The following is an 11,107-nucleotide window of genomic DNA, read 5'->3' on the forward strand; positions in this document are numbered from 1 at the left end:
TTTGTTTGAAGAATATTAATAATGTCCACACAAAAACGTAAAAATAATAAAAATAGGTTAATTTTAAACGAATTCTGATTTTGATCACAAGTTAATATATCATACTATTTCTTGATTGTTTTATGACAGTAAAGACAATTGGATTAACAGATACGATTCTTAGAAAAGTCTACTTTTAGAGAGAGAAAGTCTTAGAGAGAAAAGAGAACAAGTTTGAATTGTAGTCTACAAAAAACCTAGATCCTTATGGAGGAGGAGACGACGTCTCCTAATCCAAACGATCTGCATGGAGCTCAGGATCAACATCATCATGGAAGCTATGGTGATCATAAGGACGAAGAGATGACTCCGATGGAAGCAATGGTGAAGGAAAATAATTTTGCAAGTACAGTAGCTCCCGATCAGGATGTTTCGAAGACAATAAAACCGCCAATTTCATTCAGGGAGGCAGTTAGAAAATCCACGCAATGGTTTGAAGAGGCGAAAGAAATTGTTACCATATCAAAAGATTGGACTGAGGATCTTGAAGACATAGCACCAGAAGGTAATTTAGTTGTTCAATTTGACAAAGAAACTTTATCTAGATTAAGAAATCCATGGAAATACACGTTAATGGGAAAGTGTTTAGGACTAACGGTTAGATCTACGTATATGGATGCACGAGTTCGGGCTATGTGGAGAATTAAGGGTTCTTTAGAAATTATTGATGTGGGTAAAGGAGTCTTTTATTTTCGATTTTCAACGGAAGAGGATTATGAAAAAGCCTTATTTGGGGGACCTTGGTTTATTCTAGATCACTACCTTATGTTACTACTTGGAAACCCAATTTCAGACCTTCATTGAATGATCGTGCTCTGGTGAATTCGGTATGGTTGGATTCTTTCCCTTTTACTAAAGTTCATCATTTGCCTCGCACATATTCTGATCATTCTCCCATTTTAATTTCTTTGCTTAATCCTGTTGTTAAAGGAAATTATCCTTTTAGATGTAAGGAAGTATGGTTAATGCATCCTGATTTTGCTTCTTATTTTGTTAATAACTGGAGTCCTCCTTCTGAGGATTTTTTACAAGGGCGACAAAATTTTCTTCACTCTGTTAAATGTTGGAATCATAATATCTTTGGGAATTTACAAAATAAAAAGAAAAATATTTTAGCACGTATTAACGGAATTCAGATTTCTCTAAGTAAACACTACTCGCAATTTTTGGTAAACTTAGAGGCTACCCTTATTGAGGAACTTAATGATATTTATAAAAAGGAAAGAATCATTTGGCCTCAAAAAGCAGGTATAAATTGGCGAAAATTTGGAGATTATAATACGAAGTATTTTCATACTTTGGCCAAAATAAAAAAGTCCCAAGAAAAGATTTTAACTTTAAAAAATGATTCAGGGATTTGGATCACGGATCAACTGGTTTTAAAAACTATGGCCACAGATTACTTTATTACTCTTTTTAATACGTCTCATTCTTATAGCTCGTGAAAGAATATTTTTTTGAGTACAATGAGCTTGACCGATAATGAAAAGTCTTTGATTTCGTCGAAATTGACTTTGGAAGAAGTCCGTCTTAATCTTTTTAGTATGGACCCCACCAAATCTCCGGGGCCTGATGGAATTCAACCTATTTTCTTTCAAAGATTTTGGAGTGACTTGGGGAATTCTATTTACAAATTTTGTGTCACCTGTTTTGAAAATGGTAAGGTCCCTTCGGATATTAATTACTCTTATATTGCCCTAATCCCTAAAATCTCAGGACCTTCTTCTATCACTGAATTTAGACCTATTGGACTGTGTAATACCATTTACAAATTAATCACGAAAATAATTTCCTCTAGATTGAAGCTAGTTTTACACCGCATTATTAGTCCCTTACAATCTAGTTTCATTAAAGGTAGGGGGATAGAGGACAATGTGATTCTTGTTAAAGAAATGGCCCATTTATTTCATAAGGCTAAAAAAAGGAATAAGTTGATGGCCTTAAAGTTGGATATTTCAAAAGCTTACGATAGTCTAGAATGGGACTTCATTCGGGACACTCTAATTCACTTTGATTTCCCTGATAATATTATTTCCCTTATTATGTCATGTATTACTTCTTCTTCTTCAATTTCTGTTCTTTGGAATGGGAAAATTTGTGATAAATTTTATCCCACTAGAGGTATTCGTCAGGGAGATCCCTTATCTTCTTATATTTTCGTATTATGCTTGGATAGACTTTCTACGATAATTGAGGAACAAGTTAATTTAGGAGTACGGAAACCAATCAACATCACTGAGAACATAAGGATTTCTCATGTCTTCTATGCGGGCGATGTTTTCCTTTTTAGCAAAGCCTCGAGTAATAACTTGAAACACATATTAGGTGTTCTAGAGGATTTTGGGCAGAGGTCAGGCCTTAGGATTATCATGAGAAAATCTTCTCAAATTTTCCCAGCTTCTTTACACCATTCAGTTAGACATGATATTGCTGCTTCTCGTGTTTCAAAATTTCAACTTGTTTTGGTAAATATTTAGGGGTGGACATTAGACCTAATAAACTTAAGATTAGTAATTATCTTGAACTTCTTGATAAGTCTACTAGTAAGGTGCAAGGATGGCAAGTCAAGCTCTTAAACATGGCGGGGAGGTGTACTCTAATAAAATCGGTTTTAAATTCTTATCCATTATATGTTATGCAGACTAATATTCTTCCAGCTTCTACTGTGTATGATTTAGAGAAACGCAATAGAAAGTTCTTGTGGAATAAAACTGATAACAATAGATATTTATCAAGAATCTCTTGGGATAAGATCACTAGTTCTATTGATAATGGAGGTTTAGGTATCCGTAGATTGAGGGAGTGGAATTTGTCCTTCATGGCAAAATTGGGTTGGACTATTCTAACCTGCCCTCACAAACTCTGGGTTCGGGTTTTTAAGGAAAAGTATATTAAAAAATCAAACTTCATGGATTGCATTCCAAATAGTAGCCATTCACCGTTATGGAGAGATATTCTTAAAGGACGAGAGGTTCTCAAAAAGGGAATGATTGTTAATATTGGGAATGGGAAGAGCACATCCTTATGGTTTCACCATTGGATTGGGGATGGTCCTTTATACACTTTTGAGGGGGTTAATGTGCCAGACTCCAAAGCTCATTGGTTTGTTAACAGGATCATTAGACATGGGAAATGGTATTTAAATGACATACAACACTTGATTCCTGATAGCATTAAAAATCTTATTTTAGCTTATCCCCTTTCTACTAATGATGATGAGGAGGACTTTATTAGATGGCAGTATTCTAAAACAGGAACTTTTACTATTAAATCTGCTTATTATCTTCAATTACACAACTCTTTTCCTACAACTAATAAGGACTCTACCTTTTGGAAGTCAATCTGGAAAGTTAAAACTCCATATAAATACAGAATGTTCCTCTGGAATTGTGTACATGAAATCCTGTCAGTGGCGAAGAATTTAAATAAAATTATCCATCAAATTAGCCCTACTTGCTCAAGATGCCATTCAGAGCAGGAAACTCATATGCATCTCTTTAGAGATTGTGCTCAATCAAGTATATTATGGTCTTTCATTTTTCAAAGGATTTGGCAAATTCCGAATTTTGATCTTAAAGCTTTTTATGGTCTACAATGGAAGGACTGGATTAGATTTAACCTATCTTGCTCAATGAATTGGAGAGTGATTTTTTCAGTGGCCATCTGGCATATCTGGATCTCTAGGAATACAGCTATTTTTGAATTAAAAATGAAGAACTGCTTCTCTCTTTATAATGCTTTTTTTGTGGATTAGAAGAGTACTAATTTTATACTGCAGGGTAAGGATGTCAAACAGAATCAGGAAGCTGGTAATTTCAACTTTCAACGGAGACCACCAAAGACTGATTTCATGAAGCTGAATGTGGATGGAGCATGGAAATCAATGTCAGAAGCAGGTGGAGGGGGTGTTTTTAGAAGACCTAATGGCTCGTGGTTTGTTGGGTTTTCTTGCAAGTTTAATGTTAACTCTCCTTTAACATCAGAACTATATGCTTTAAGAGAGGGTTTAATAATTGCTAAGGATCTGATGATAGACAAGTTGGAGGTGGAGACTGATGCAGTTCAGCTGAAGTTAATGTTGGAAAAGATGGATGAGCACACTTATCATGAGTTGAGTCCAGTTCTGAGGGATGTAGCTCAGATGTTGAGTCAAAACTGGATTATCACTTTTAATCACATTCCTCGTTTTTGTAACAAGGTTGCTCATGATCTGGCAGCTCACTCTCTGGTGATGGCAGTTGGCCATAAACTTCATTACATTATCCCAGCTTGCGCAAAGGAACATTACATGAAAGAATTCGAAATGACAAATTCTTCTATGGTAGAGTCTGCGATAAGGGATGCTTTGAAGATGGTAACTGATCAACCTGCTTCTACTGTTGTCACTTCTGCTTCTCCTGCTCAGATTGTTTTTGGTTCCAATGTTTCAAACATCAGACAAGCAGTAGATATTGTAGCTGGGAAAGACAAAGTTCCACAAGACAAAGGAAAGGGTAAATGTTCGAGCCGTTTGTTGTTGGTGGTTCAACAATTTCTAATCCCATTGAGATTGTTGAACTAGAAGATGGTGAAGTTTCCAACAATTAAGGAGGAGGGAGAAGGTTTTTTTGGGAGACGCAGGTTCTATTTGCTGTTGTGTTGGCGTCTAAACTTCGGTTTCTCCTGTTTATATTTAGGATTTTCATATTTTGTAGGTTTTGGGAAAGGATCAAGTCAAGATGGGATCCATTTTGAACAAGTTTTTGGGAACGAAAGGGACACAGATCAGTAATGCTGCATCTCAGATATCTCAAATCAAGCCTTTTGGGTAGGTTTAGGTACTTGTTAATAGTCGGGGATTATATGGTAATTTTCTTTTGGGCTTCGGGTTTGTTTGTTCTTGCACGCATGTTTTACCTCTTTAAGAAGTGGCCTTTGTAACAAACCCATAATTTATAATTAATATTATCGTCTCTTTGCGTTAAAAAAAAGACAATTGGATTATTGATGCTCATATTTGATGAGGTACTTAAATGATTTATGCTTAACTCGATCAAAATTAATCAGCAATTTCCGAATTAAAATTGCTGGCCTCAAATTTTCTATAAACATATTCAAATCAGTTGTTATTGGATTACGTAAATTAAGTTTCAACTATTAAAGGTCTTATGAATGAGTAAATATTATCTATGATGTTTGGAGAAGAGTACTATGTAGTTTTAATTGTATGATGGGGTTTGGGAAAGATGAATTATTATTATTATTATTATTAATGTTAAATATATTAATAACAATTGTTACATAATAATTAATAAAAATAAAAATATTAATAACTATTATTATAATTATTAATTTGAGCGATAACTTTTTTTTTTGCATTTCCTGATTTTTTTTTTTTTATAATAAATAACGTTGGTATACAAAATATTGAAGTCCCAAAAGGTGAAAAAAGAATATTCGGGTCCTAAACGGTGAAAAAATCAAAAAGTTGGACTCTAACCTTTGTCTTAATTTATTGTTTGAGTGATAGTATGGTTAACGTTGAGTTAAACTATGGTTAACTGGCCGGAAAATGAACATGAGTCCCCAAAAGGTGAAAAAAAAAAGTTGAGGTCCTAAAGGGTGAAAAAACCAAAAGGTTGGACCCCAACCTTTAGCTTAACTCTTGACAATGCATATATTAACTCTATTTTGAGTCAGGTTAGGTCACTCGTAATCGGCTCTATAAATGAATTTAATCCTAGACAATAATTAAATAATTTGTTTGTATTTTTGCCAATCACTTCCTTGGTCAATTTATAAGTATTGCTATCTTTTTTTAATTTATTTTGAAGAGATATTAGATCAATGAGAGAAGATGCAGCCAATGAATAAAGAGTAAAAAAAGAAAAAACCGAAATGATTGTCCTAAAGAAAAACCATAAGAAGAAGCAAGGCAGGTGGGTGGGTGCATAATTAAATAGGTCACCGCCATGAATGAACCCATAATTCAATTTTGTATTCATTCCAAAATATGGAACCCACATTTTCCAACCATTCTCAATTTTAAATCCAGTACGATCTCAATGGGACCCAAATATCCCCCATCCAAATAGCAACAGACACCCTCTTCTGATGCACAAAAGATCAATCACATTTTGAGTTTTTGACATTTCATTTCTCACAAAACAATACAATAAAATACAGTTAACACAAATTCTTATAAAAGACAATATGATAGGAGACTAGTTGTACTCTTATTATACTGTAACACACTAATCGGCCCTTAAAGTAAAAGACAGCCAGTCTGATAGGAGACTAGTTGTACGTACTCTTATTACATTATAAGACACTAATCGGCCCTTAAACCAAACCACACCCCGGGGGTGTGCAACTACAAGAAGCAATACTGAGTACATGGATCAAGTATACAAACTCACAAAAAGCAAGACAGAATTTATATATTACAGACAAACTCATGACAGTAACTAAGTAAACCACTAAGAGATCACTTTAAGACAAGGTTGGCTGAGAAAGAAAGAAAGAAAGAAAGAAAGAACAAAAGAGGGGGGCCTCTTAAAAGAAATGAAAGCTCAACAAGGCTGAAATGAAAGAGAAGGAAGAGTGGGGGGCCTTTTTAACTTAATGCGCATGCACCTTATGAAGCCATATTAGTCTCTTTCTTCCTTCAAATCCCAGGGTCCCTTCCCTGGTCATTTTCCAGCACAACCCAACAGCACTAGTCATCTCCCATGCGTTCAAATCTCAAGACTTTTTGTTCGTCCCAAAAGGTATTACTACTCATTGACAATGAAAGAGGCCTCATTTCGCGCTACCATGAAAACCACCACTGAGCCACATATCTCACCCACCAATGCACACTCTTGAATTGCAATGCGTTTATTAGGCAATTATGTACAATCCCAGCAGAAGAAAAAGTAAGTATAACATCAAATAAGGAACTACTTACAAGCTTGAGTTCCTAACTCTGGCTTCGAATGTATGACTCGGAGGATGTTCAATTTAAAGGTTGGTAGGAGCTCGAGCTATCTGGGTCTTCTGATGACATTGTCTCAGCATTGTACTTCAAACCTTTTAGATAGCTTATTGCTTTATCCAGGATAACTAATGGATCCTTGCTCTTCAAATCAGGAATTATACTCTCAAGGACTCTTAATGTATCATGGATTTTATCCTTTCTAGGTCTCTTGCTTCCAATCGTAGGCCACATCATTCTCTCATTCATGAAATCCCCGTCATTGGATTTGACGCCCTCATAATATACTGGACTTTCTCGTACTCCACCTTTCTGTCGCTTTGAACATCTTTCTAAACTACCCACTTCATTATCTAAATCTTTTTCACACTCTTGTTCCTCTTGCTTCTCACAATCTCTCATCTCTTTGGCCAATGGGGAGTGACCACTGCTCACTTCATCATCATCATCTTCTTCACAATCACAATCATCATCATCATCCAAGCCATCATCATCATCATCATCATCCTCAGAATAAAGCAACGCATTAATTTCTTCAGTGTCCTCCCGCATTTCACTGATTTCATCGATGATTTCATTCTCACCTGACTCTTCACATAAAGCATGTGTCTTAGTCCAAGCTTGTTCAGCTATTTTTCCTTGTTTTTCAGCAACATATTGGTGGTATGCACCAAATGACTCTTCAGCTGGAAGATTCCAAGCAGGACTAGCAGGTACGGGAGTTGTTAGATTCTCCGCCCGAGGACACAGGGAACTAAAGATTAGCCTCGTTTCATTTCCAGAACGGTCAAAGATGAGATACTTCTTCTGTTGAGCACAAGGTAATTCGCATGTTGATGGTTTCTCATCAAGTCTAGCTGGAAACACAGGATTTTGTTCTCCGTGACATTGATTTTGAGTAAGTTGATGGGGAACAGGTTTTTGTATTGAGCCAGTACCTTCAATTGTATGGCCTCTTTCGGGAAATCCAGAATACCCGAATCCATTCAAACCCAAGTTTGACGAAACCCTACAAGGGTTTATAGAAGCAGGCAAAAACTCGTGTTGCCTGTGTTCAACGGGTGCAATCATACGGTTTCTGAAAACAGATGATTCCGAAGGAAAATGTTGCTGCCAAAGCCAAGAGCTGCTCAGCTCAACCATTAAACTGAAAAAATCACCTATTTTTGGAAAGAGAGAGTTTAATATGTATCACACAAACCAAATGGCATTTTTTTGTTTGAGAATGGCAAAAAAAGATTTGATACTAACCGATATTATAGATGCTTCAATACGATATATTCAGCCTCTCCCTCAAGAATACAATATAGAAGAAAAAAAAGCGAAATATTCAGCAGAAAACAAACAACGCCTAGTGCAAATCCAATCTACGTTATAGGTTTAAGCAATTGACGGAAGTATTCGGCCTGCAAGCAACAAGAAATGAATTGCATCATTATCTGCCATAGCAAAGAGAAAATAACATTGCCAAATTTTGAGAAGGAAAGTTGTTAACATAAATACCTGGCAATCCTGCAAAAGTTGATAACAAGCTATAATTCTAACTATGATGGTTGCTTTTCCCGCAATTCCATTCTCATGCTTCAATGCCCGAAATCTTGACTGGCTTGCTCCTTGACACACCATAACTACTACTAAAACCTTTCTGATAATACCCTCAAAATCAAACAATATACGACCACCAGTACGATTAAGGAAGATGAAAACTTAGGAAATAAAAGAGGCTGAATTACTGAAGGAAAGTGGTACCTAAGGAATATTTAAGTGGAAAAAGGCTAGCTAAAATACTGACAATTAAGGAAAACAGAGAGATACTACAAGTTCTAAACTAGTTCAACTCTATATCTTTACTTAGATTTAGATGATAATGTACCAGAACCAGGGGACAGTGGCGACGTGGTTGGAACCCATGGTAAATTAGGGGAAAACACTTGAAGATATATTAAAGACTAACGGCAAAGGGCGAGAAACTTTACAGGATAACCTTACAGTACAAGTTTAAAGAAATAACACAGCGATTAACATCAATCGAACAGCAGAACCAAAGCATGCTGTTTCTTCCCTATCCCCAAGTTTGCGAAATAACTACACCTAGATACTTAAAGATCCTGCAAAAAAAAAAAAAAAAAAACAGCAGGAAATTAACAAGCTATGATTCTTTTTGTAAATCACAGACTGACAGTCAAAGAACCCACAACAATAACAAATAGTATGAATTCCAATCGAAAGGGAAGCAAAAGAGCTAAGATTTATCATATGACACATCATAACAAATAAAATGAATTCCAATCGAAAGGGAATCGAGAGCTAAGATTTATCATATGACCAGTGTGATTTCCGCCACTGGAGGCTTCTTGGGAGGTCCATATGTACCAACCTTATCATCAACCACCCTAGGTGAGCTAAGGAGGTCATAACTCATAACAAAGCATCATGGTAAAAACTAAATAAGCCACAATGTATAATTCAATCTCAAATTTTCCTGAAGAAACACCAGATTTCACATACTACAACTAACTAATGAAGTAATGATGCTACAAATTTAGAAGCTGCAATAAACATACCAAGAATGACAAAAATTACCCTGTACTCACTTTACTGTCTTCCTAATTGGAAAATTATACAGTCGAAACCCACACACCAAAATTCAATGGGACTCCAGTCTTTTTCTTGTGTATCATTTTAATCACCAAAACCCTAATCCTCAAAAATCACTAGCAAATGTTTAAGATTAAGGGTACATCAAAACAAAAAAACAAAAAATTCCTTTCTGATGAAAAATTCAGGGATTAATTAGCAAAACATACATGGGTGTTTAACAATTCAGTAAATGTTTTACTTCTTCAGCTACAATTTAACAAACAATTCTTAAATCTTAATCCGTTTTTTTTTTGTTCTTAAAAGCAGGCTAACAAATTTGAAATTTCATAACCAAATAACCAAAAAATAAATCAGAGTAAATAAAAACTCACCAACCAATTCCAAGTGAAGAAGAAAGGTGGGAGATTTGATCAGATCACCCAATAGCTGACTGCAAACTGCAAATTGAGGAGAGAGAGAATTTCAGGAGAAAAAATGGTAGTTGAGGAGAGAGAAAAGAGGGTGAGTACAACAGTCAAAAAGGGACGAGTAGACAGAAGGATGATTTATAGAGATTATTTACCGGTTTAACCCTCCTAACTTTTTTGCAAGCCCAGTGTCAAAAGTGTCAACCGCACGGGGGGGTAAATTTGCCTAACTCTTTTATGACATGCCATTAAAAGATGATAAACAAAAGCATCAATTTGGTGGAGTCATATTATTACTGTTCGGGAGAGTGATGGATAGCTCAGTTGGTTAGAGCTTTCATCCCGATTCCAAGTTATCTTGGGATCGATTCTCATCCCCGCCCTTATGGCTCATTCACACCCAAAAAAAAAAAAAAAAATATTACTGTTCGGATCTACGCATTTGTTCAGGCATCATTTTAATTGTAACTAAGTTAGATCCCGTACAGTGCACGGATTAAACTAAATAAATTTTTTCTCTACTCTGACTAATTTATTTAAAATAGTATTTAATGAAACAAAATCATATCAAATTTTATTATGGGTTGTTGGAAAATAGATAAAATTATTATTTATTCGAATTATAAAGTGATTAGTGCAATATTAGGTGTTAGGGTTTCGACAAAAATACTTAAGTTGGGCAAAAAAAAAACCTGACCATACCTTTATCAGGTAACTGTTTCTTTTAAAATTGAATGATATCCATAACTGTAACCGTACCCGTAACCGCTACATAAATGGAAGAAAATAATAATAAAAAAATGCTTGTTTGGATATGCAAATATAATAATACACTCTTTTTTTAAAAAACTATTGCATGTAGGCTAAGAGTATAATTAATTATTTTTTAAAAGGTTTATGAAAATCAAAACACAATCTTGCTAGTACAGAGTAACAACTTACTACATATATTATAACAACAATAATATCATAAAAAATTGATTTTTCCATTTCTGACATATATTTTTCAAATTAGTATTAATATATTATGTTAGATTTTTTCCACAATACACATGAAATCGTAAGTTTGGAAGAAAAAAAAATAGGAAATTAAATATTTTAAAAG

The 11,107-nt window shown here is 35.0% G+C and overlaps 3 protein-coding genes across 3 annotated transcripts; 2 read left to right on the plus strand and 1 right to left on the minus strand.

Annotated features, from left to right (window-relative positions):
• Positions 1-411: 411 nt before the first annotated feature.
• LOC130459638 (uncharacterized) lies at positions 412-4,983 on the plus strand. Its single transcript, XM_056827117.1, has 2 exons — positions 412-544; positions 3,818-4,983. The coding sequence occupies exon 2, from the start codon at positions 3,890-3,892 to the stop codon at positions 4,598-4,600; it is 711 nt and encodes a 236-aa protein (XP_056683095.1). The 5' UTR covers positions 412-544; positions 3,818-3,889; the 3' UTR covers positions 4,601-4,983.
• LOC130472216 (uncharacterized) lies at positions 1,506-3,793 on the plus strand. Its single transcript, XM_056842717.1, has 2 exons — positions 1,506-2,504; positions 2,681-3,793. Exons 1-2 carry the CDS (start codon positions 1,506-1,508, stop codon positions 3,791-3,793), a joined length of 2,112 nt encoding a protein of 703 aa, XP_056698695.1.
• A 1,216-nt stretch (positions 4,984-6,199) lies between the features above and the next one.
• Positions 6,200-10,125, minus strand: LOC110791098 (transcription factor bHLH143). Its single transcript, XM_021995853.2, has 4 exons — positions 9,967-10,125; positions 8,498-9,102; positions 8,246-8,400; positions 6,200-8,154 (listed from the first exon to the last, which is right to left on the minus strand). Exon 4 carries the CDS (start codon positions 8,135-8,137, stop codon positions 7,016-7,018), a length of 1,122 nt encoding a protein of 373 aa, XP_021851545.2. The 5' UTR covers positions 8,138-8,154; positions 8,246-8,400; positions 8,498-9,102; positions 9,967-10,125; the 3' UTR covers positions 6,200-7,015.
• Positions 10,126-11,107: the final 982 nt, after the last annotated feature.

The sequence above is a fragment of the Spinacia oleracea genome, chromosome 4, assembly GCF_020520425.1.
Source record: "Spinacia oleracea cultivar Varoflay chromosome 4, BTI_SOV_V1, whole genome shotgun sequence".
In the NCBI taxonomy this organism is placed as follows: Eukaryota; Viridiplantae; Streptophyta; class Magnoliopsida; order Caryophyllales; family Amaranthaceae; genus Spinacia; species Spinacia oleracea.

What these genes read in the sequence shown, in the direction of transcription:
- LOC130472216 (XM_056842717.1), top strand. Translation starts at nt 1,506, where the DNA reads ATGAGCTTGACCGATAATGAAAAGTCTTTGATTTCGTCGAAATTGACT. An exon ending in CAAAATTTCAACTTGTTTTG is followed by an intron (nt 2,505 to 2,680) that starts GTAAATATTTAG and finishes TATGTTATGCAG; the next exon opens with ACTAATATTCTTCCAGCTTC.
- LOC130459638 (XM_056827117.1), top strand. Translation starts at nt 3,890, where the DNA reads ATGAAGCTGAATGTGGATGGAGCATGGAAATCAATGTCAGAAGCAGGT.
- LOC110791098 (XM_021995853.2), bottom strand. Translation starts at nt 8,137, where the DNA reads ATGGTTGAGCTGAGCAGCTCTTGGCTTTGGCAGCAACATTTTCCTTCG.